At 49.1% G+C, this 24,649-nt stretch overlaps 1 protein-coding gene across 1 annotated transcript in view; it reads left to right on the forward strand.

The window, feature by feature from the left end:
- The window catches only part of EXOC4 (exocyst complex component 4), a 291,482-nt gene that overhangs the window by 249,289 nt on the left and 17,544 nt on the right, over window positions 1–24,649 (forward strand). Inside the window, exons 14-17 of the mRNA XM_082281122.1 lie at window positions 474–652; window positions 13,892–14,033; window positions 17,070–17,248; window positions 18,548–18,707. Of these exons, the coding sequence (XP_082137248.1) occupies window positions 474–652; window positions 13,892–14,033; window positions 17,070–17,248; window positions 18,548–18,707 (660 nt within the window). The remainder of the gene's footprint in view (window positions 1–473; window positions 653–13,891; window positions 14,034–17,069; window positions 17,249–18,547; window positions 18,708–24,649) is intronic.

The following is a 24,649-nucleotide window of genomic DNA, read 5'->3' on the forward strand; positions in this document are numbered from 1 at the left end:
TGGAAGTCAAATAATTCATGGATTGATATTCCAAATCATTTATCTGTCATGATCAGCCATTGGGGTTTCACTAGGGATTTGTTTTAATGGATGTGGGGAGAAAAAGGGGATTCAGGGGTTGGAAGAGCTGATTTCCAGGGAAAGATGGAAAAGCGTTATGTACGGAAATCCCAGGGAGACACAGGAAGCACCTACAAAGTGTGAATTCCCTGTGGGGTGAGGAGGGGTGGGAGTTGCTTGGGATGAAGTTTGGAACTATGAGGAGTGAGGTGGAATTCCAGGATTGTAAATACAGGGAGAAGGATGGGAAAGACCTCCCTGGGACAGAGGGGATTTTCTCTGGAACTCCCTCAGACAACATCCCCGGGATGGTCCCACAAGGGCCGGTTCGGCCTTCCCTGAGGTGTAACCGAGGCCTCCTCCTGCTGTCCCTGGTTCCACACTCCTGAGGCGGGCTTTGCTTTCCATTTCAGGGCTGCTTTTGGCAAAGAGTCCGAAGTTCTGATTGGGAATTTGGGAGACAAACTGATCCCTCAGCAGGAGATCCTGCGGGACGTCAGCGACCTCAAGGCCTTGGCCAACCTGCACGAGAGCCTGGAGTGGCTGGCAGGACGCACCAAGGCAGCTTTCTCCAGCCTCTCAGCGTCCCAGAGTAAGTAATTCCCGTGGGAAACCTCTGCCTGGGGATTGGAACAGTGTAAATACAGGATTTTAGCAGGAATGAGCACCTTTTGTTCCTGCTTTTCTGTGTCAGAGGGAAGCAGAAAGCGAAGCAGCTTCGTCTCTGTTCCTCCTGGGGGCTGTGGGGGCACCAGGGGAGGGCTCCAGGAGCATCGCTTCCAACTTGGAAAAGTCTTTCAGCTTTTGAAGGCAAAGGAGTTTTGGAGGATTTGGCCTCGGTTTGGGGGTTATTTTTGAGGATTTTGAGGGGATCCCAGGACTCAGGGGGATGTGGTGAGGATAGAGGGAATTTCTGCAGTTTGGTTTGTGAATCTGGAGCAGAATCCTGGGGGAAGGTGCCCAGGACTGGGGGCAGCTGAGCTCTCCTGGGAGTTGGGAATTGAAAATCAGCTCAGACTTTTTTTTCTGGGAATTCATGAGGGAAATTTGCTGGTGCTGAATAAAATCACAGCGTTTTATCTCCATTAAATCATTGTCCCTTTTAGCAGAGCTTCTCTGGGTGACTGAAATCTCTTCCTGTGGCTTCTAACTCTGGTCTAGAGCAGGACTTTAAACTCCTCACTCAGCTTTCCATGATCAGTTCCTTTGGATCCAGAAGGGTAATTAAGGTTATACAATCAATTAACAATTAAAACCCAAATTACTCCAGGTAGCTTTAATATCCTATAACCCAGACTTTGATTTCTCAATACCTGGGTGACAACACTTGCTCTGTTCTCGCTTTAGAGGAGTAAGAACAAACAACAAAATTAAACAAAACCCAGTGGGAAATGCTATTAAAGTTCAGTAGCCAAATATTTATTTAGTTACTGGGAGAGTTCTTGGGGCTCAGGATTTATGTTCTAACAGTCAGAGCTGTTAAAATAAAACATCATTTGTAATTCCAGGTCTGGTTGAAACTCAGGTTTTTAAATAAATCAATATTTTCCAGATATTAAAGGGCACGAGCGTGACTTTCAGGCTTTGGAGAGGACGTTCCACGCAGTGGTGAATAAACATATAAAAGCACAGAGAGTAATATTTCACTTGGCAGTGTCCTCCTGACAATAAAAATTCATCTTCCTTTGTAATAACTTCATCCTAAAATGTCTGTACACAAATGCCAGGAGGATCTGGAACAAGGGGAAGAAGGGACAGTGGTAGGAAATTACAGAGGCTGTCCTGACCTCATGCTTATAAATGAAATTTTGATCTTTAATTCTTTCTCTTTTCTGCCCCAACAACTTGAGATTCAGTCCTGGTCCCAGTCAGGGCATCATCCAAGGACCAGAATTTTTGGTGCAATGCCAGAAATTCCATAATCCCAATAATTCCATGACGTGGAGATGGTGGCCCTGGATCCTGTCCTTGTGGGAAGTCAGCAGCTTTTCCAGCAAAGCTTCCTTGGATGCAAACAGGGAATTTGTAAGCACAGCTCTGAATATCCAGAAAGTGGAGCTGCGCAAGTCTGATTTTGGGAAACCCTAAAAAGAGGCGTGACCTGCTGGTGGCTTTGGGGTGAGGCTGTCAAAGGCCCCTTCCCAGAGATAAAAATTCAATAACCTCTGGCTGTGGATGGGCTGCAATTATCCCTCATTTAAACCCAGCCTAGCTAACACAGGGTTTTATCGGGCTGGGCAGTCTCTGCATTGTTCATTATTTGGTGTTTGCTCAGCTGACAGCTCTTCCATGGCTCTTCCCTTATCTGCTCCCCTTCAGAATTGGATTTTTTATTTCCCCAGCCAGTCAGATATGACAAAATCATTTCCTTCTGCTCTTGTCTTTTGAGGGAATATAAACTCTTTTTAACAATAATCATTTAAGGATTAAAGCTGGTGGGAGAAGATGAATTTGCTGAGGAAGTCGAGTCAATTTTAAAGAGATTTTGTAGGAAAATGGAAGTGGGGTTTCCCTTCTTCATCTTCTGTGCTTTGTCAGCTGCAGACAGAACACACCCTCATCCTTTCCCCTTGTGAAGCTCCAGCCTTCTGAGGTTTCCTGAATATTAGAGAAGGAATTACTGTGCACCATGGAGGAGTTGGGACAATCTTCTTAGGATTTTTGACATTTTTAAGACCATTGCTTGCTGTGTGTAGGGAGGAGGATGAAAGATGAGCTGTTGGCTTCTGCAGCTGGAGCTGCCCTTTAAATTCAGCTGCTCTTGGCATCTCGTGACTTCAGATTGTTGTGATCATCAGGGAATGACTGACAGGCTTAAACTCCGTGTTGGGAATTGCTTTGTCATGGAATCATGGAATGGTTTAGGGTGGGAACTTAAAGATCATCCAGTGTCACCCCCTGCCATGGGCAGGGACACCTCCCACTGTCCCAGGCTGCTCCAGCCCCAATGTCCAGCCTGGCCTTGGGCACTGCCAGGGATCCAGGGGCAGCCCCAGCTGCTCTGGGAATTCCATTCCAGCCCCTGCCCACCCTCCCAGCCAGCAATTCCCAATTCCCAATCTCCCATCCAGCCCTGCCCTCTGGCTCTGGGAAGCCATTCCCTGCCTCCTGTCCCTCCATGCCTTGGCCCCAGTCCCTCTGCAGCTCTCCTGGAGCCCCTTTAGGTGCTGCAAGGGGCTCTCAGCTCTCCCTGGATCCTTCCCTTCTCCAGGGGAACATTCCCAGCTCTCCCAGCCTGGCTCCAGAGCAGAGGGGCTCCAGCCCTGGAGCAGCTCCGGGGCCTCTCTGGACTCTCTCCAGCAGCTCCAGGTCCTGCTGCTGTCCCCAGGGCTGGGGCAGCTCTGCAGGTGGGGGCTCACCTGAGGGGCACAGGGACAGGATCCCCCCTCCCCTGCTGGGATCAGCCCAGGACTGGGGGGTTCTGGGCTGGGGCAGGTCCAGCTCTCACCCCCCCAAGAACCCAAATCCTTCTCCCAGGGCTGCTCCTGAGCGACTCCAGCTCATATAAATCAGGATTGTCTTTCTCTTCTAGATGATTTATTGAAATTAAGCTTTTTGCATTTGTACCGTGTGTTCATGGCTGTTCCAGCTCAGTAGCTGCTCTTCCCTCAGCTCCTTTGTGTGGAGAAATCTTTATTTGCTCAGTGTGTCACGTTCACCTTCTCTGTGTGGGCCTTGTCTGTGTCATCCTTAATGTAGTAACAGCATTTTAATGCATTTTTCCAGTTGTAACTGGAAAATCAGGCACCAGCCTGAGGAAGGACCTCCTGACCACTGCCTTCTCCACAAAGAGGAAAATCTCTTCAGGAACAGATCCTGAGACCATTCCCCCTCTTCTTTATCCAGGCTGTGGCCACAGCAGGTATTTTCTCCTGTTCACCCCAAATCCAAGGGGATGTGGAAGTTGTTTTCACCTTTTCCTCTGCAGATGGGCAGCTGCTGGTTCAAACTGGTGGTGGACAAAGTCACCCAGATCCTGTTGGTTCAGAGGAGAAGCAGAGGAAAGGAAGGAAAAGCTCTTCTTGGCTATTGTATCTGCTTGGCCATGGCTCATGTCCACAGATCATTTTGTCCATCCCACATCTCTTCCCCCCCAGAGTCCCAGTCTGGGTGAGCTACGACTTCATTCAAAAGCAGGGGAGGCAAAAATGAGGTTTGCTACAGCTTTTTCCTAAAATCCAGTATTTCTCTGCCACTGCCTGGCTTTATTAACAATAACACCAAGCATTTGCATCATTTTCCAGCCACACATCTCAAAATCTGCTTTACAAAGGTTCCTGAGTGCCATTACAGCAGCAAGCCCATCCTGGGCCACTTTGCCCCCAGAGGATCATCAGCCTCTCCTTTGCTTCCCTGAGCCTGGAATGGGCTTTGATGGCTGATCGGGAGCATCCTGCCCCACTCCAGGAATGATGCTTTTAAAATTGCTGCTGGAGCCCCTTTCTGCCACGGGAAGCTGTCATTTCCAGTCACTTTAAGGCCCCTCCAGAGTGGTGCAAAGGGGTTTCAGCACAAATGAAAATCAGGCCCGGTGTGGAGGGGAAATTGCTGCCTTTCATTCTGCAGCCAGGCCACCCAGCAGTGCCGAGCTCAGGCAGGGCTTTGTGTTTAACCCCCTAATGAACTGAATTCAGCTCCTAAATGGGGCTCTATTTCTCTCAAGCTGCAGCTGATTTTTTTTCCCCTGTCACTGAACTTGTACCACATCTTGCTGTATTGATTGCTCACGGGGAATGGATTTTTTTTTTTTTTTTTAAGAGCTCTATTAATAGAGAACCTTATTTAAAAGCCAGATTAAAGATGATCAACACGGGCCTGCCCTGGGGCAGGGGAAGGACTTGGTGAATGCTGTGGCTTTGTTATTGCAACAAAAGTAAATTTCTGACTGCACCAGAAAAAGCTGCCCATTTCCATCAAATGCAAACCATTAAATTAACAAGATAAATCTTGAGTGCTCTGATGATTTGGTGAATATTTTCTGCTTCAATATGACTTAATCTACATGACAGCTTTTTATTTAAGCTTCATAAATAGTCTTATTTTCCAGTATTTCTTCTTTTCCACTGCCTGAGCAGTTGGGGCTTTTCTGGAAGAGCATAAATCCTGGCCAGCTGCCCTTCCTAGGTGCTCTGACCCTGCTTCATGTGATCATCTCCAATTTGCTGTGCCCCCATGGATGGACCTGCCCTGGGAACAGGACTTAACCTGGCCTGGGAGCTGCTGGGTCAAACTGGTGGCGGACAAAGTCACTCAAATCTCTTTGGTTCAGAGGAGGAGCAGAGGAAAGGAAGGAAAAGCCCTTCTTGGGTATTTTATCTGCTTGGCCATGGCTCATGTCCACAGATCTTCCTCTTGTCCATCCCACAGCTCAGCCTGTCCCTGCTCTGGGATGCTCAAGAGATTCCCAGTGTTCTCCACAGGGTGCTCCAAACCCCTCCACAGAGAGGCATCTCCCCAGAGAGCTTGGGGTGGTGTTTAATGAAGGAATGAAGGAATGAGATCCCTGCCTGGTCTCCTGGGTTTTCCCAGGTGGGAATGCCCTTGAGCAAAGACAGGGAGCTCTGCCATCCTCACCCAGAGTGATCTGTCAGGTCCAAACTAAACCAGGGGTGATCAGCTGATAATTAATCACCATTTGATTTGTAGCTTTGATAGAACTACAAATGTACGTGGACTTAGCAAAGCTGCAGCAAACAGCTGGGAGAGCTGAGAGCCCCTTGCAGGGCCTAAAGGGGCTCCAGGAGAGCTGCAGAGGGACTGGGGCCAAGGCCTGGAGGGACAGGAGGCAGGGAATGGCTTCCCAGTGCCAGAGGGCAGGGCTGGATGGGAGATTGGGAATTGGGAATTGCTGGCTGGGAGGGTGGGCAGGGGCTGGAATGGAATTCCCAGAGCAGCTGTGGCTGCCCCTGGATCCCTGGCAGTGTCCAAGGCCAGGCTGGACATTGGGGCTGGAGCAGCCTGGGACAGTGGGAGGTGTCCCTGCCCGTGGGATTGGAACTGGATGATCTTTAAGGTCCCTTCCAACCCAAACCATTCAGGATTCTATAGCCAAGAGCTGAGCAGAGCAATTCAGGCAGAGAACGAGAGTCCAGTTGGGTCCCTCTTGGCTGAGCTGACTTCTGGAGGACTAAACCCCTGGAAAATTTGGGATGGTGAAGTGTTAAATCATCTTCAAGACCAGCAGGGAACTGCTGAGCTCACAGAGATAAAATGCCTGGTTTGGTTTAACTGAGCACGAGGAGATTTTTTGGTTTATTTTAGAATTTTGGCAAGAAAATTTCGTAGCTGGAATATGGCTCTGCTTTGCTGGAGCTCAGAGATAGAACCCACAGTCACCAGTCACCTAAAAGCTCCTGTTTTCCCATCTAAGTGATCTCCTGGTGCCTTCCAGAGCCTGTTTCCCCTCTGGAATGTCTGCAGAGAAGCTTTTCCCATGGATTGCAGCCTTCCCCAGCCTCAGCGCTTTCCATCAAATATTTAATGGTTGAGGAAACGAGACGTTGTTTTCCTGGCCCGGCTGCTCATTTATGGGTTGTTGCGGGAGACAACACCAGGGATCTGTCCCGGGATCGATCCGGTGCCGTGGGGTCAGCACTTAACTCACCCTCATCATTACGATAATTACTCTCATTCCATCTTTCCTTCCTCCCACCCACCAGCCTTAAACGCAGGGGATTGTCATGTAAATAAGTGACCTAATTAGCGATGCTTTCAAACCGTTTTCCAGCCGGGTCCCGCGTGAGTAATACCAGGAAATCGCGGTGTTGTGGGAATGGCTCCAAGGAGCCTGCTGGCCACTCCAGTTGGTTCATTCCATTAAAGTCCTTTTTTCTCTCCTGGAGAAAATGATTCTCTGGTAGCAAAGATTGAGAGCAGAAAGTCATCCCTGCTCCTCCTTGGTGTGACAGAGGTGACGCCTTGCCCTGCTCTGGAAGGGGTGAAATTATTGTCAAAATTACAGGATTGGGACTCAGAATTACAGCCTGGGTTTGACGTCACCATTGGGTCGCTCTGATCTCACCAGCACTTAAATTCCTATAGGATTTGGGGAAAATCACTCTCAAATGACCAGGAATTGTGGAGAAATCAGGCTAAGAGGCCTGATTTTTGTCCCTTTTTCTTTCCCATTCTTCACCCTGAATTTGAGAACTCTTCATCATTCCCACGGATGTTCCCATTCCCACCTTCCTCTCCTGGACAAGGCTCGTTCATTTGTTGTCTTCCAGACCTCTGGGCTGCTCCTCTTGCTTTGCAAACCAATCTGGTAAAAACAAACAGCCCTCAAGAAGCCACTTTTAGCTATAATGGTAAAAAAAAATATATTCTTAAGGATCTGTTTCACTGTAGTTATTTTCATCATACTTTTACTCCTGGGAATCAGGACACTGATTAACTTCAGGAATTTTATTCCTTTCTCTTCCAGTAGGTCCAACAGACTGGGAGGTTTAAGGTTCTTGGAAATAATCCCTGTCAAGCCCAGAGAAATCCTGCATGAGGTTTTGCAGGCTTTTTTTGGGGAAGGTGCTCAGTATCCTGGAGGCCTCTGGGAAAAGACAGGAAAAGGGGGGTGAGGTTTTGGTTTGCTGAAGATTGATGGAAGTGTCTCCACTGACCTGGGATCTCCCCTGTTTTTAAGCAAAATTTGGCGAAGCACATTGGGAAACACCAAACAGGGGAAAAAAAATCCTTTCCAGAACCCAGAAGGAGATGAAAGGACTTCTTAAAATCAAGTCACTTCTGAGATAATAGAAGTCAGCTCAGGAAATAATAATTCTGAGAAGGTCAAGCTCTGGGAAAATTACATTATAAATGACTGAAACCAGGAAAAATTAACACAGAGGAGTTTTGCCAGTTGAGGAGCAAATCCTGGACTTTTTAGGGATATCCTTCCATAGCAAAGTCAACTCTGTTCCTAATCCCGTGTTAGGATCCTGCTCTTCACTCTCCCTGCACGATTTTACTTCATTCAGTGAAAAAAACCCATCTTTTTAGGGAAAAGCACCTGATCTTTGGAGTTTTTTAAATGAACCGAATGGTTTTGGGTGGTTTTCAGGCCTTTTCCAGACTGCAGAGTGCTTAAAGAAAAGTGTGGATCAACCAAACCTTCCCGGGGTTGTAGGATGGAGCTCAAACCTCCCCACACACTTCTTCTGTTGCCTCTGTATTTTATTTAACAGATTCCTTTCCTCCCCAATAATCCTTTTTTTTTTCCCCAAGGCTGCATTTTTGCAGAAAAATGGAAAACAAACCACTTTTTCGAGGAGTTATTGCCTTTGGAAAAGTGCTAATTTCCTGGGGAAATTTATGCCCGGCGGCGGAGGCAGGCGAGGAGCTCCGCAGGCAGCGCTAACGAGACAATTCATTAAGTGCCGAGTGTACACACGCCATAAAAAAACATGAATTCCCCAAATGAAAAACTAATCGGGTGTTTAGGCTGCTCTTTATCACCAGTGACAGCCTGGGCTCTGCTCATCATTAGTGTTTACCCAGCTGATATGGGCTGCAGCCCTTCCTTATCACCAAAGAGGTCGGGATGCTTTTTTCCAGCCTCATCCCTTCTCCCGCATTTGGATTTTAAGGGCACAAAGGCCATGGGAGGAAGTTTTCAGTGCCAGCCCTTCACTGTTGTCCTCTTGCTTTCCTTTTCCTTCTCTCTTGCTCTTTTTTCTTCCCTCTTTGTCCCTGTCAGAACCTCGAGGAGATTTGCAAGGGGAAAATCCCTCCCTTAAGTTTCTTCCGATGCAGCCTGAATTTTCCTCCTAGAAAACAGGATTCATGGGTGGAAATTGGCTCTGAGATTTATTAATGAGCTCGTTTTCTCTTCACTTCTGTTTATCCTGTAAGTGTAACTTTGTCCCTTTGGCACCGGTGAGTGCCCTTGCCATTGATCCCAGTAAAAGGTGAATTCCCAGTAAAATGGTGGGAATTTGTTTCTCATTTGAAAGGTCCTGATCTCTGAGAGTTGTCCTCTCCTGATGTTGGTGTTGTTTTAAGGAGGATCCCAGTGTTTCCATCGCTCAGCCCGTTGTGCAGGTCGGTATTCTCCGTATCCCAGAGCTTTCCAGGAATCAGGACAAGGAGCAGGATTTGGGATTTGCATGGGATACTCGGTGCTGTCACCACCTCCCACACTTGGCTGAGAGACCAGGTGTCTGCAGGAAGAGGGACAAGCTCATCCTGGATCCATCCTTGTGGGAGTGAAGGATGTGCAGAGCCACTGTGCTTGGAAACTGCCTTTCTCTTTGGATCCATGTGAGGAAGACATCCCAAATCCAGGTGGTAGGTTGGACCGATGACCTCTGAAGTTCCCTTCCAACATTCTTAGTTCCCTTCCATTCCATGATCTTGGAAGTCTTGGGAGGTATCATTCCTCTGAGTGTTTTATTTCCCTGGATTTAAATTCTACAAAAGAGAACGATTTAGGTAAAAAGCAGCAATATCTGGGTGAATATTTGAAGTATTTGTTCATAACTAAGAGGCCCAAACGTTCACACCTCAGTGAAGCACAGGGAAGATGTCAACCCCAATATCCAGCTTGACTTCCTGAGTTCTCATCCCTCTTGCCATGAATCCCAAGAACTGTGGGAGAATCCAAATCCAGCTCCAGCTTTTATGGCTCATTCCAGTCCTTTCCTAGAAAGCTGGAATCCCCAAATGGACCAATTTAGGAGAGGGCAGTGACTGAGCTGTACCATGGAGTCACCTTTTGGTGGGGCACAGACACCTTGGTGACACTCCTGTCCCCTCACAAAGTTTTGCTCACCAGCAGCAGCTTTCCCTTGCTCAACTGTGTCCCAGAGGACTTAACAGAGAGGTGGTTTTTAAACAGAGAAATATTTTAAAAATACTAATTTTTTCATGCTTTTTGGGTGGAGAAGTCAGAGGTTTCCTGGCAGGAATCCTGCTGAAATAAGTCCTTGATGCTGGATCTGATGTTCATACCCCACTCCTTTAAAAAATAATCACATCTCTCATTCTCCCCAGCTTCACCCAAAGCTTTTTCCTTTAAATACCAGATACTCTCCTTTTTCAAGGTGTTTGAGTTGTTTTGTCTCCAGTGGCATTTTCTCCTCGTGGTGCTAAAAGCTGTGGGAACGGGAGGCACGGGGAACCGAGTCAGCTGGAATGGCAGTGATGGCTAAAAACGCATTATCCAGGTTTTACCTGCTGGGAACTCAAGCACAGGCAGAGAAAGTGGTGCCTGAGATCCCCAGGGAAGTCTCCAGCAGAGAGAAGAGTTAACCCTGACTCTCCAAAGGCTTAGTCCAGCACCTACCCTGTGACAAACTCCCTTTTCCCTGGGTTTTTTAGAGTTACTCTTTTGCAGAGGAAGGAAGGAAGAAATTAAAATACAAGAAGCTGTGAACTGGTCCTTCAACTCAGGAAGAGTTTCTTGCTACATCTCTTTCCCAAAGAAACTGGATTTTCCCCAGTTTTCTGCTAGATTTTCCCTCAGCAGAGCTGTAAAATGTCTCTGTGAGCCTCTTCTTTCCCCCATAAAGCAAATTAGGGAATGCTGGGCAAATCCTGAGCATTTTGGAAGTTCCTTCCTGAGGTTGAGGTTGCAGAATTTGTCTCCTTGGATTGATTTTGCTCCCTGTGCTGTTAAACCACTGGGTTCTATCAGTGGTCACTCTGCTCACACTTGAGTGGCTCCAGGGAATTGTTTAATATTCCAGAGGTCTGGCAATCCACATCCATCGATTTACAAGGCACAACCTGTCAGGAGGCACCGTGGAACTGCAGAACGACTGAAATCGGGGGTGACAAGGCCTGTGTTGAGTTTATTTTTCTCTGCTTTGCTGGAATGAAATGTTTCTTTTCCTCAGAGGGAGAGGACTTGGCTGTGATTTCAGCCAGGGAGGAGAAATCCCAAACAAAACTGGGACTGTCATCCAGCAGCAGGGAAAATTCACCTCAGACAAATTAATCCGTGAAGGCTCCAGGATGATAAAGGCCAGTGGAGCAGGACATTGGCCAGGGTGTTGTGGTGGCCAGGTGGGCTCGTGTTCAGCTGGGTGGAAATGGAAATGGGTGAGGAAGGAGGAGAAGGGGGAGAAGAATTGGATGGCTGGTCAGTTTTTCCAGCATTCCAGATATTTTTTTCCCTTTTCCCAGCATTTCAGCAGTCAGAGATCCCTCCCCTTTGCAGAGTGTGGTGAGTCCACACCCACAGGAAGGCTCAGCCTTTGCCCAGAGAAGTGCCCAACTCCACAGCCAGCTCCAAATGACATTTTTTACTCGAGGCCCTTTAATAATTTAGGCTCTGATTATTTTTTGCTGCTCCAGCTCATTTGTTGCCTTCGTGCTGCCAAGGATGATGAAGTAAAACTGTCTGCAGTGAGACTTAAAGGAATGGGATTTTCTCTCCTTGGTTCTTTCTGGATGTCCAGAGAAGAAAGGAAAATTGATGGGCTCTGAAAGGCTTCCTTGGAGCTCCAAAAGCAAAAATACACAGGAGAAATTCAGATTCATCCCCCAAAAAATCCCACCTGAGCCTTCTCCCTGCCAGGGGGCACTGAGCACCCGGAAGGATTTCAGTGCTTTAAACAGGGAGCGGATTGTGCCCGTCCCCCTCCTCCCCTTATCTCCACTGACAAATATAATTACAGCTTCACTTAAAGTGCTGCAAATGAATTGTGGAGAGGAGAAAAATGGCCTGAGCCTCTCCCTGCAGCAGGAATGAGCTGACTCCTGCTTTTCGGGTGATGGCTCCATCCATCTCCAGCACTTCCAGGGCGGGATCTCCGGAGAGAGCTGGCTCTGCTAAACAGAGATGATTCCTGCACCAAGTCCATCTCCAGGAGGATAAAAACTTCTCAAAATGTAGGATTTGGGGCTAAAAAATGATGGTTTTTTCATGCATGGTAAAGGTGGGGTTTCCTGCTTTCTGCTGTCACCAGCTAAGAATCCCTAGGCCTGACCCTGGGCTGAAGTCCTGGCACCCTCCAGTGTCACTTGGAGGACAAACAGCTCTCCCCAAGTGCCTCCTGAGAGTCCTGGCACAATCTGGAATTAGAGGTTTTGTAAATAAACCCCTCACCCCCTCGCTGATAATTTCATTTTCTTTGTGGGACAGAGCTCAGTGAGCAGACAGAGGCTGGGAGGAGTCTCAGGGAGGGGGAATCTTTGTCATTCCCACCCACCCAGGCTGGATTGTCACTCTCATTTCCCTCTTGATTCCTCTTTCACACTCCAGGCCAGGTCATTATTTCCAGCAGTATTTGCCAGGCTCTGAATTCCTCAGCGTTCCTTGGTTAAAAAAGTTACTCCGGGAATTTTGCTGTGATCTCGGGAGTTGCTGAGGGAGGGGCAGCCACGGCTTCTCTGGGCATCAAAAATCATCTACTTCCACGTTCTGTGATTTCCACACTTCTTTAACCGTCCAGTTCTCTCTTGTTTGCTCACCTCTGCTTCAATTTGTTTTGCACAAAAAAAAATTTGGGTTTTTTACCTCTTCAGTTCATTTTTTTTTGTCTTTCTGGGCTGGATCTGAGGGTGTGTTGAGTTTTAGGCCAATGATTTTCAGTGTTTAATCCAAAGCTCAGCTCTCCCAAAGCAGGGCTGTGGCTGTACAAAAGTCACACTTCCTTAGATGTCCCTCAAAATGGAATGTGATTGTCACCAGTTCCTTGGGAATGTACAGATCCTTCCCATGCATGGTTGTGTTGAATCTGGGAAGGGTCTGGAGCCCCCCCAGGAGCACCTGAGGGAGCTGGGAAAGGGGCTCAGCCTGGAGAAAATGATTCCATGGTTCTGCAAACAGGGATGCCAGGGATGGGGAGCTCTGTGAGGGAAAGAATAATGTTGCCACGTAAAGAAGAAAATACAAAACATCAGTGAATAAGGTTAGGCCGGAATTTAGATCCCAAACTTTGCTTTCCCTGTTGGAGAAGTGTTTTGAAGGAGCCAGCAAGGATAGAAATCTTTTCTGTGGCACAGGAGTCTCTACTTGAAGCCATGGGACACAGGGATTGTGGGGATGAGACTTGGAGATCCCTTTGCAATCCCATTATTTAATTCAAGTGGAAGTTGTGCAAATCTGATTTCAGACTCTGCTGGTCACCCCAGGCAGGATGTCAGCTCTAAAGTGCTGCTTGAACAAGGACTTGGACTTGGATATTTGGGATTCACTTCCTCTGGTTAGGGTGGAATGTGGGATAACAGCAGGTTCCTCTGTTACAGAGCTGCTTCTGCAGCTGCAGTGGCTGCAGGGAGGAGACTCAGGGCTCAGGCCCTGGGGTAAAACACAAGGGATGAAGTTATGGAGCTGGAGCTGCTCTGGTGGCTGGGATACAATCCCAGGAGGATTTTTAGGGAGGTCTCAGTGGAAGGAAATGATCCATGAGCAGCTCTTGGGTGTTGCCTGTGGTTTAATTTCTTTACTGCCTAAGAGCTGTGGTTAAGGAACAAACCCAAAGGAAGGCTCCTCTGAAGGGATGGGGACAGGTCAAGACTCACCTGAGGTTCATGGGGACATTGTGGTGACCAAAAAGGACCCTCTCACCTGTGGGTGCCGTGCCTCAGCTCCCAAGCAGCTCTTTCCTCCCTCCCAGCAGAGCAAGATAAACTCTCCTGGATTCTGCAGCCACAGGAATTCTCACCCCAGAGCAATCTCTTCCCAGGCAAATGTGTCCTGGTGGTTGATGAAACCCCTCAGATCCACTTGGGAGTTGAATCCATTGCAGGAGCACTTTGCTCCTTGAGACACTCCTGAATTAGAGATGTTATTGCTCAGGAGGTGGAGGGAACACCCAGAGTTGGGATGGGAGCACACAGGGGCTGGATGGGATGGAGAATGTCCTAAATTTTAACTCTTTTCTCTTGCCAGCCATGTCCCCAGGCCAGGACAGCCATGCCAGCCTGGAACACCTTCCTGCATCCGAGCAGATCCTGCAGAGCCTGAGTGAGCTGGCCAGGTCCTTCCAGGAGATGGCCGATCGCTGCCTGCTGGTGCTGCACTTGGAAGTCAGGTAAAAACCTGGAACTTGGGGGTGCAGCAGGATCTCGGGAGGCTGCAGGTGGAGATCATGTCCACAGGACATATTTTAGCAGGAGACAAATATAAACTTGTCCACGACAGCATCAAAGGTATGCCCAGAAATGCTGGATCACCAAATCGTGGGTGGCCAAATGTGGGATGGAGGCAGGGCACCAAAGGTGGAATTTCCTGGGGACGTCTGTATCCTAACCAAAAAAGAATTTAGGAAGAAATTCCTTAATGTGGGTGTGGTGAGGTCCTAGCAGGGGTTGCCCCAGAGAAGCTGTGGCTGCCCCTGGATCCCTGGAAGTGTCCAAGGCCAGGTCAGAGCAACCTGGGCTAGTGGAAGGTGTCCCTGCCCACAGCAGGGGTGGCACTGGATGATCTTGCAGGTCCCTTCAACCCAAACCACTCTGTGATTCCATGATTATGGATCAGAGACCAGGAAAAACGTGATCTGGGGGACTTTGTCCTTCCAAAACAACCCAATGGTGTTTTCCTGGTCTAACAGGTGTCTCCACAGTTTTTTTTTTTATTGCAAATAGGGGCTTCTCCTCCTACTTTTTCCAACAGTAACAGGAACTGGGGAACCAGCTGGATTTTTTCCAAGGGCTGGATAGTTTCATGAAGTCTGACTTCATTTTCAAAGATCAAAGGCAGCAAATCCCTCTCTTCAGGCTGCCAGCTGCCCACTCCAGGGCTGGGAAGACATTTTTCCCTGGAGAATTGTTTAGGCCAGGTATATTTCCATTGCTTCCCTTTGCTCTGAAGCATCAAATAGAAGAAGATGTCAGAGATCTGATGGATCATCAGTTTGTTTTCTGGTGACGCATCCCAAGCCACGCCGTGTCCCCGTGTGCATGGGCAGAACTCTGCTGGAGTCAGTGTGGAGCTCTGGAAAAAAATCCACATTAATTCTTGTCAGCACTCCCTCATCCTGCCATCCATCATCTGCTGGGCTCAGAAGGATTGGAGGAAAAGGTGGTGGAAGTCTGGAAATGGAGCAGTTTTCCAGCTGTGCTGTAACACGAGGTGATGCCCGAGGTAACCCAGACTCGTGGGATGGGTTTCTGGCCTCTGTGGCTTCTCATCACACTTGGGTTAAGCAAAAATCCCTAAAATGGAATTTAGGGATAAATTCTGCTGTAATTCAGAGCAGAGCACTGCCCAGCTCCTCCAGGGCTTCCAACAGGAGCTGAGTTCGGAGCTGCGAGTTCACCAAACCACATCCCTGTGTCCAAAGGGTGGAAGGGATTGAGGAGAGATGCTGACATGAGGAAAACCCCAGGGAGGTGGGAGCTTCCCTGGATCCCTCACTCTGCATTTCCAACCACCTGCAGTGGCAGAGAACAACCCCAGTCCCTCTGGTGCCTGTTCCTAGCAGGATTCTTTGCTGTTCCTACACCCATTCCTTGGATCTGTGCCATTTCCAAGGTGCACAGCACAATGGGAATTCAGCCACAGAATTCCTGTGCTTTCAGCAGGGACTCAGAGCACTTTTGGGAAGAGCTTGGGAATTTATCCCACCTCTGGCTGCTGCAGGTGCAGCCTGAGGAGACACAGCCTGCTAGATTTGGGAATTTGACACCATTATCCCATTTCTCCTGCCTCAGAGCCCCTGTTCCTTCCAGATACAGGTTGGTATTGTCTTCTCCTCATCCAGTAGCCCTGGACATGACCCTGAGGTCACTGAGATCCTGCTCCTTGGTTTTGTATCTGCTTCCTTAGTGGAAGCATTTGGCACATTGAGATCATTCACCATTCCATGGAATCACATCCTACAATCCTGGAGAGGTTGGGGTTGAAAAGGACCTTCAAGATCATCCACTGCCACCTTCCACTATCCCAGGTTGTTCCATGCCCCATCCAGCCTGGAAATGGAAACATCTTTTGTTGGAATAACCATGAAATTTTAGACTACTTCATGTCTGTTACAGGATTTTCTTATTTTAAAAATAATATATAAAATTATATATAAGAAGCATTTACTCTGGGAATTGCCCTAAATTGGACTTGCCTGTGGTGGACACCTCAAGGGTGTTTTCCAGGGAATACAAAAGCCTGGACATCTCACTCACAGCTTTGGGCCACTCTGGTGTGAGCTTCCCGTCTCCACGTGCTGATCCTGAGTTGTGCCCCAAATGCCAGGGATTCTCCCCCAGGCTTTGATTTGTTCCACTGGCAGTTGAATTTCAGAGTCATGGAATCGTTTAGGTTGGAAAAGACCTTTAAGATGATGAGGTCCAACCATTCCCAGCACTGCCAAGGCGTGTCCCCAGGTGCCACATCCACATGGCTTTCAAATCCCTGCAGGGATGGGGACTCCAGCCCTGCCCTGGGCAGCCTGTGCAGGGCTGGACACCCCTTTCCATGAAGGAATTTTCCCTGAAATCCAATCTAAACCTCTCCTGGTGGAAGCAGAACCCAACCCTGTTCCCACTGAGTGATTACAAAAGTAGAAGGGTGGAACTTTTCCCTTCTGCTATGGAATTTTATGGACACAGCACTTTCCTCTCTGGCTTTGAGAGAAAAGACTTAATTACAATTTTTGCAGAATCCTAATGGGATTTGACTGCATGGAAATTCTCCTTCCATGGAGGGATGATGGCCGGGCACGTTGGTGAACAGGAAAGAGTTGCAGTAGTGTGAAATGCTTGGGAATAGGCACGATCTTGGAATTTTAATAATCATTCCATGACCCCCGGCTCACTCATTCTGCCAGTTACCACTGCTACGAGGTTTTCATGGAAGGAGTTCCTACTGGAGCGTTGGTATCGTGTGGGAAGTTGGGGAATCCTGGGAAAATTCAGCGGGATGATGGAGGTCAGATCTGTCATCAAGGGTCTGTTGGATCCATCTCTCAAGATGGACAATGCCAAGAGGAGGATGCCTTTAACACAGACATCACCGCCCGTCTCCTAAAGTTATTTTTTTACCAGCTTGAGGAGGGAAAAAACCGCATTGCACCCCACAAATATTTTAAAATGGGGCTTGTTGCATCGTGGTGTTTCTCCCTCGTGCCTCACAGGGTTCACTGTTTCCACTACCTGATCCCTCTGGCCAAACAAGGGAATTACGCCATCGTGGCCAACGTGGAGAGCATGGACTACGACCCCCTGGTGGTGCGGCTCAACAAGGACATCAGCGCCATCGAGGAGGCCATGAGTGCCAGCCTGCAGCAGCACAAGTTCCAGTACATCTTCGAAGGTCAGGCACGTCCCAGTCCTTCCTTAATAAAGGCTTTTCCGTTCTCATCCCGAAGCTCCATGGGATTCCTTTCAGGGATAAAGCAGACTGAGGTGCTGTTGTCACCTACAGAACGTTGATGAGTGAGAACCACGTGGGGTTTGACTGGCTGGGAGAGCTGGGAATGTTCACCTGGAGAGGAGAAGGATCCAGGGAGAGCTAAGAGCCCCTTGCAGGGCCTAAAGGGGCTCCAGGAGAGCTGCAGAGGGACTGGGGCCAAGGCATGGAGGGCCAGGAGGCAGGGAATGGCTTCCCAGTGCCAGAGGGCAGGGCTGGATGGGAGATTGGGAATTGGGAATTGCTGGCTGGGAGGGTGGGCAGGGGCTGGAATGGAATTCCCAGAGCAGCTGGGGCTGCCCCTGGATCCCTGGCAGTGTCCAAGGCCAGGCTGGACATTGGGGCTTGGAGCAGCCTGGGATAGTGGGAGGTGTCCCTGCCCATGGCAGGGGTGGCACTGGATGGGCTTTAAGGTCCCTTCCAACCCAACCCATCCTGGGATTCTGGGATTCCGGGATTCCCTGTTTGTTCAAGAAGAGGGAAGTGACTCCACACAGAGCCACGGGGACCATTCACATCCTGTTGAAGTTTAAATTCATACTCATGGTCCTCGTTAATCGCAGGCACCCCTTAAGCCCAGGTCTGGGATTCACAGATACCCCACACTCACTGCCTGTTGATGAACATAAATCCTTAATTTAGACTTTTACTTGGCCTCTGGCCTTGCCCAGACCTGTGCAGTTTAAACCAGGCTTGGGTTTTGCTGTTTGTAATGTGACACAAGTGGATGCCTCATTGTGTTGGGGGTGGCTGTGTCCTTTAGCCCCCAGCTGTGTCCTTCTGACATCCTTCAGACACAGGAAACTATTCAAGGCTGATCAGAGAGGGGTTGTGCATTGAAACACAGCTCATTCCTGCTCCTGGAGACTGAATTTACCAGGGAAAACACCACCCTGGATAACAGATTAAAATCCTGTGTTTTTATAGGAGCCCCAGTGATCCATTGCTCTCCCCAGACAGGGAAGGGGCATTATGTTCATAAATCAGAGGTTGTGATAACACAGCTCAGAGGTTTGGGCCAGTTTTGTGGTTTTACTAAAGAAGGGAACATGGAGGAAAGTCCTAAACTGCACCATGAAGATTACTGAGGGTGTCCAGGTAAAATCCATTTATCCTTTGATCCAGCCCACATGCACCACGTGCCAGTGCTCATTTTGGGGTTTTACCATGAATTATCAGCACTAAATCTCTTCCCTCTTGCAGGTTTGGGCCACCTCATCTCCTGCATCCTCATCAACGGCGCCCACTACTTCAAGCGCATCAGCGAGTCCGGCATCAAGAAGATGTGCAGGAACATCTTCATCCTGCAGCAGAACCTGACCAACATCACCATGTCCCGTGAGGCTGACCTGGACTTCGCCAGGTGAGCAGAAACCTCGGCGTTTGTCACTCCTTTGGTGTCCACAGGAGCAGAGGTGGCTCCTTCCAAAAGTCTCAGGTGGCTGGGTGGGTGTCGAGTTCAACACATGGTGGCAATTTTTGCTTTCCTTTGGTTGAACAACATTCAGTGGGACATAAAACCATCGAATCCAGGGATTTTTAAGGTCAGGAGAGATCTCCAAGGTCATCAAGTCCAACTCTGGATCCATTGAGGTTGGTGTGAGGTCCCACCAAAGTGTCTGCGCTTGGTGCTTCCTTGGGGCTTCTCCAAGACCAAAACCCAGGCAAGAAAAAGCTTCCAAAGGTAGTGGGTAGAACTTAAACTGGATGAAACTGGGGCTTGGATTTATTCCCAGGTGAGAAATATTTTGGTTTGTTGAAGGCTCAGGGTCACCAGATCCAGGTTGGCTTGAAGGGACATCTCCCTCGAGTTCTGTTACCTTGAAATAGCAGTAACAGCAAAATAAACCCAAAACTGGGTGTGGCAGACCCCCTGCAGACTTCTCCCATATTTTGGGATTTATTCACTCAAGGAAGATTGAGGAATAAGCAGAGGGGTGAAGGCAAACCCTGAGCAGTGGTTTTGGCACCTGGACTCAGGGCTGGCTACAGGGAGCTCCTCAGCTGATGCTCTGTGGCAGCAGCTGGGTCAGGAGGGGACAGCTGAGCCCAGGAACAGCCAGAGGAAAGGTCTGGAATGTGGAAATGAAGGAATGGGGTCGAATGAGAGAGGTTTGTGTGGCACTTGGATCTGAGCCACCACCAGCACCGGGAAAACTTGGTGCTATCATTTGGCCTCTGCTGGTGAAGGCTGAATTAGGAGGGAAGTTTGGATTCCCATGGATGAGGAGGAGTGTGACTGAGTGCCTCATTTATTTGGGATCTCACCTGGGGAATGATCATTATTGAATTCATTTCTTCCTATCAGCATTGGGATGAGGAAGTTGTGAATGCTGAGGCCTGCAGGAGGTGGAGGGAGAAAGATGAATTAGTAATTCTCCAAGGAATAAACTTCCCAAATTCAATCTTTTCTTTCTTAAATGACCACCCTGTGGTGAAGGAATTTTTCTAATATCCAACCTAAACTTCCTTTGGCATGACTTGAGGCCATTTCCATGTGTCCTGTCCCTTGTTCCTTGGGGGAAGAGCCTGACCCCCACCCTCCCACAGCAGCTTTGTGCAGATTTCTTCCCACCAAATCCATTCAGCAACACTTCTTAGTAGCTTTCACGACTGCATCACCTCCCTCTCTTCTTTCAGGGTGTAATTCCGTGCTCTGAGGAGTCTGTTTGATTCTTTAGTTCTTCAGATGGCTCCTGAATGTTTAAATGTTTATTATCCAGATTCTCCTTTTACATAAACAAGGCTCTGGTGCTTCCAAGCCCTGCCCTGCTCGCCTGAATTTACAATCACCTGAGCAAGTTCCTCACGTCACCCCAGGGACTCCACGTACCCAGGTCTACTCAAACTATTAAATAAACATAACAGAAAGCATAAAACAACATCAGACTGGGATAAAAGTGATTTGTACCTCTGTGATAGGGCTCAGGCAGGAATCTGTAAATGCTCTGTGCTGTGGTGAACTCTCAGTTTTGCCTTTTTCAAGATGAAGTGGTTTTTTCCTGTACAGGAGCAGTGGCAGAGCTGATGGAGAAATCCTCACTCCCCTGCTCTTCCTTCCCCCTGCACCTGCTGGGATAAATTCCCTCCCTGCCTCACTTCCCCAGGGAACTGGGGGATCGTGAGTGGGACAGGAGACTCCTAACCCTGCCTGGATATTTCTGTGTCCTTGACACTGAGGGTTCAAGGAGCAATTAGCCTCAATTAACAATCAGTGCATCACTCTCCACACAGCCCCTCTCCACACATTACATCTGAATTCTGGAACAGCTCCCTTTTCTCAAAGTGAACCTGTTTGAAATCAGATGTGCTCCAGTTTGTTGGAAAGACCAGAGCAGTTGAGAAAGGACCAGAAGTCCTTAAAGATTTTCCTGGGTGTCATGCTTTGGATTTTGCTTTTATTTTTCCCTTCTGATAATGTCTTTGAGGCTTTTTAGGGGCCTCAAAGAGCACTGGGCATCCCCTTTCTCCTCTCCTCAGTGACTTTAGGCAGAAATATCAACCAGGGAAGCTGGAAGGGGAAGCCCTTTCTCCTCTGAAGCCAAAATCACGTGGAGGATTTACAGCAAACCCAGGTACCACCTCTTGGTCCTGATGAGGCTCTTGCTGTTTAAAGCCCGTTTTTCCAAAGCTCTGTAACCTGCAGGTGACAACAGCAGCATTTGCTGTTTTGGGAGGAAGGGGAAAACACATTTTAAATGAGTTTTGCGTGAAGATTCTCAGTTCAAGGCAGGGAAAGTCTCGGCAGAGCATCACAGAGCAGAGCTGGGAGCATGTTTCCATTGAAAAAAATTAAATTGCCAAGTGGTGTGAGGAGTTTTTCCACCAGGAGAAACGGTGAAACAGGCTGGTCCTGGCTGCTGAGGTGTCACAAAGGATTTGTAGCATTTGCTAAATTTCCTACAGATATTAATAGGTTTTTCACTCCTGTGTGTGTTCAGTATCTAGGCCAGCAGAAATGCAGGAGGTTGTTGGGGCTTCCACTACTTTATTAAGGAAAAAGCTGGATTTTCTCCCTGGGTAATATCCATGCAAAGTCTGGGACTGAGCGTGACTTCCAAACACCTCCAAATTTCCAAAGTTTCACACACAGAATTAGATTTATGCATGAGAGGAATAAAAGCTTCAAATTCGAATTTCTATTCAGGTCTTCTCCCTTGTGCCTTCTTTCCTCCTCTCCCTCTATCCCCATCCAGAATTCTCTTGGATTTTATGAAGATTTCATCAGAGGTAGTCACAAAGGGTGAGCATTCTGCTTCAGACTTACCCTTCAATAAAATATCATTGGAAAAAGTGGCTCTCTGAGTCATACAAGTGTTAAAATTGAGTGTTCTGGAGGGTGAATTGAGGTGGTTGCAAAGGGAAGGGAGAGGGCAGGGATGAAATGGGAACATTTTCTCTAACAAGTGTCTCCGTGACCTCGGAAATGGAGGCTTCTGAGCAGTGCTGTCATTGTCCCTGGGTCTCAGTGTCCTCCCTGCCTTAGGTGGCAGCAGCAGAGGGATCCACAGATGTCCCCACACCTGGGAATCAGCTGGAGCTTTCCCTGTGCTGCCATTCCCGTTATTCCCATGGCTACCCCTCCTGCAGGGACCAGGGATCTTTTCCTGCTGTTGAAGGCATTACCAGGGATATTGGCTGTGACGTTTCTGTAGCAGATGTGGCACCTCGTTGTCACTGCTGGTGGATCCCGACCACTCCGGAGAAATTCCCAGGGAAATGGGGTTGGGAGAAGCCATCAGAGCTCCGCTTGTTCCTGGTTTGGCCATCAGTGAACCCAAATCATGGAGTCACAGGATCACTGAGGTTGGAAGAGATTCCCAGGACCATCGAGTCCAAGCTGTGCCCAATGCCCACCTTGTCCCCGGCCCAGAGCACCGAGTGCCACCTCCAGGAATTCCTTGGACAACTCCAGGGATGGGCACTCCAAACCTCCCTGGGCAGCCCCTGCCAATGTTTAATCACCCTTTCCATGGAGGAATTTTCCCGATATCCACCCTGCCCCTCCCCTGGCCCAGCCTGAGGCCATTCCCTCTCTCCTGTCCCTGTTCCCTGCGAGCAGAGCCCGACCCCCCCGGCTGCCCCCTCCTGTCAGGGACTTGTGCAGAGCCACAAGGTCCCCCCGGAGCCTCCTTTGCTCCAGCCTGAGCCCCTTTCCCAGCTCCCTCAGCCACTCCTGGGGCTCCAGCCCCTTCCCAGCTCCATTCCCTTCCCTGCACATGCTCCAGCACCTCGATGGGTCTGGGGAACACTCACGTTACTCAAACCCATCTTTATTCCAAGGCCAGGTTGGATGGGGCTTGGAACAGCCTGGAATAGTGGAAGGTGTCCCTGCCCATGGCAGGGGTGGGACTGGATGATCCTTAAAATCCCTTCTCACCCAAAGCATTCCATGATTCCATGATCCTGTGAAAGTTTAGGATGGACGCAGCTGGAGCTTGAGCTTTTATCAAATTCGCGTCGAACTCTGCGTCACTGCTGGGTTGGATCCCAGGGCTGGAGTGCCCTGGAGTGCATCTTCGGCACTCTGGGCTCCTCTCCTGCCCTGGCTGCCGGGCAGGGCAGGTTTTTTTTTATTATTCCCAGTTTTCTGCTGTTCCCCGCTGCACAAGGCTGTCCCGGGCAGGAGGAATCAGCAAGGACCTGCTGCCATCTACTGGGAGCTGCCGAGGGAAAGGGAAACATTCAAACATCCCAGTGCTCGGGAGGAAGACTTTTCATTGCCAAATCTTACTTCTCTGGCTGATTTTACTCTTGATAAATACCGTGGTTGTGCCCGGGTTGCCCGAGCATGGAGCTGGTGGAGGGAGTCTTCCTCTGAGAGCCATCGTTGAGCTTGATTTGTGTGTGGAGAGCATCAGGTCCAGCAAATCCTGACCCAGATCCCTTTGTTCGGTGTCAGGTGTCTCTGCAGAGCTCCTGAGATGCTCCTCTGCTGCCTGTGGGTGAGGGAAGTATCTCAGATGTTCTCCTTGGAGCTGCTCTCAAGCCAGGACTAAATTTGGGGTGTTTAAATCATTCAGTTTGAGTAAAACCCATGTCAGCTCAATAAACAGGGCACTCTAATGCCTGCACTTCATAGCCTGAATTGTGAAAGGTAAAATCCCCAAATCTTCACAGTCTGGATCCCAGGAAGTCCCTTCCCTACAGGGGATCCAGGGCCAGAACAGGCTCTGGAGGAAAAGGTTGCCTTTGCTGACAGCGTGGGAAAGTTGTGTTGTCTCCATCACAGGCTGGACTCGTGTGTCTGGAGCACGTCCTTGTTTGGGTTTGCAGCTTTTAATTAACAAAGCTGCTTTAGTTTTCAATTAAGGACTCGCTTACAACAAAATCCGCATTTTCTTTCCCTTTCTTTTCCGCCTTGTTTGCTCCCCCCCGTAGTTTCCACTGAGCTTTGATCTCAGTGCAGGTTTAATTAGCTGTAATTAGTGGTTTCACTGCATTAACCAAAAATCCTGATCGCAGAGGATTAAAATCCACCCCTCAGCTTGATGGCCTCCTCCTCCCCTTCCTCCTGCTGCTTCCCCAGGGGGATTTAGGGGATTGGAGGGTCCCTGTGTGGCCCTTCCCCAGACGGGTGCTGCCCCTTCATCCCAAAGAGCCGCCCTGTTATGGGATCATTAAAATTCCCTGGAACAGATCCCCCATCCAGGGATTTAATTCCCACTTAAATCTGCAGCTGCCAGGAGTTTTAGGATGACTCCAATCTGTGCCTTCGCAGCACTTACTGGGGTCTCTCCCTGCTTTCAGTACATTTGGAATCATGGAATTGTTTAGGTTGGAAAAGCCCTCTGAGATTAAGTCCAACCATTCCCCCAGCACTGCCAAGGCCACCACTGACCCCACGTCCTCACGTGCCACATCCACATGGCTTTAAATCACTCCAGGGACAGCGACTCCACCCCTGCCCTGGGCAGCCCTTTTGGGGAAGGAGTTTTCCCGATATCCACCCTGCCCCTCCCCTGGCCCAGCCTGAGGCCGTTCCCTCTCTCCTGTCCCTGTTCCCTGGCAGCAGAGCCCGACCCCCCCCGGCTGCCCCCTCCTGTCAGGGACTTGTGCAGAGCCACAAGGTCCCCCCGGAGCCTCCTTTGCTCCAGGCTGAGCCCCTTTCCCAGCTCCCTCAGCTGCTCCTGGGGTTCCAGACTCTTTCCCAGATCCTTTGGCCTTTTCAGCCAGGTGCCTGCTCCAGGTTTCCCAGACTTTCAGCTTTTCCAGTCCTTCACAAGCTCCTGGAAGCTGTGGAGTGGCCAAGTCCTTTGCTGAAGCCTCCCAGCTCCTCAGCACAGGATGGAGAGGAGATTTTGG

Source organism: Coloeus monedula (genome assembly GCF_965178545.1).
Source record: "Coloeus monedula genome assembly, chromosome: 4".
Lineage (NCBI taxonomy): Eukaryota > Metazoa > Chordata > Aves > Passeriformes > Corvidae > Coloeus > Coloeus monedula.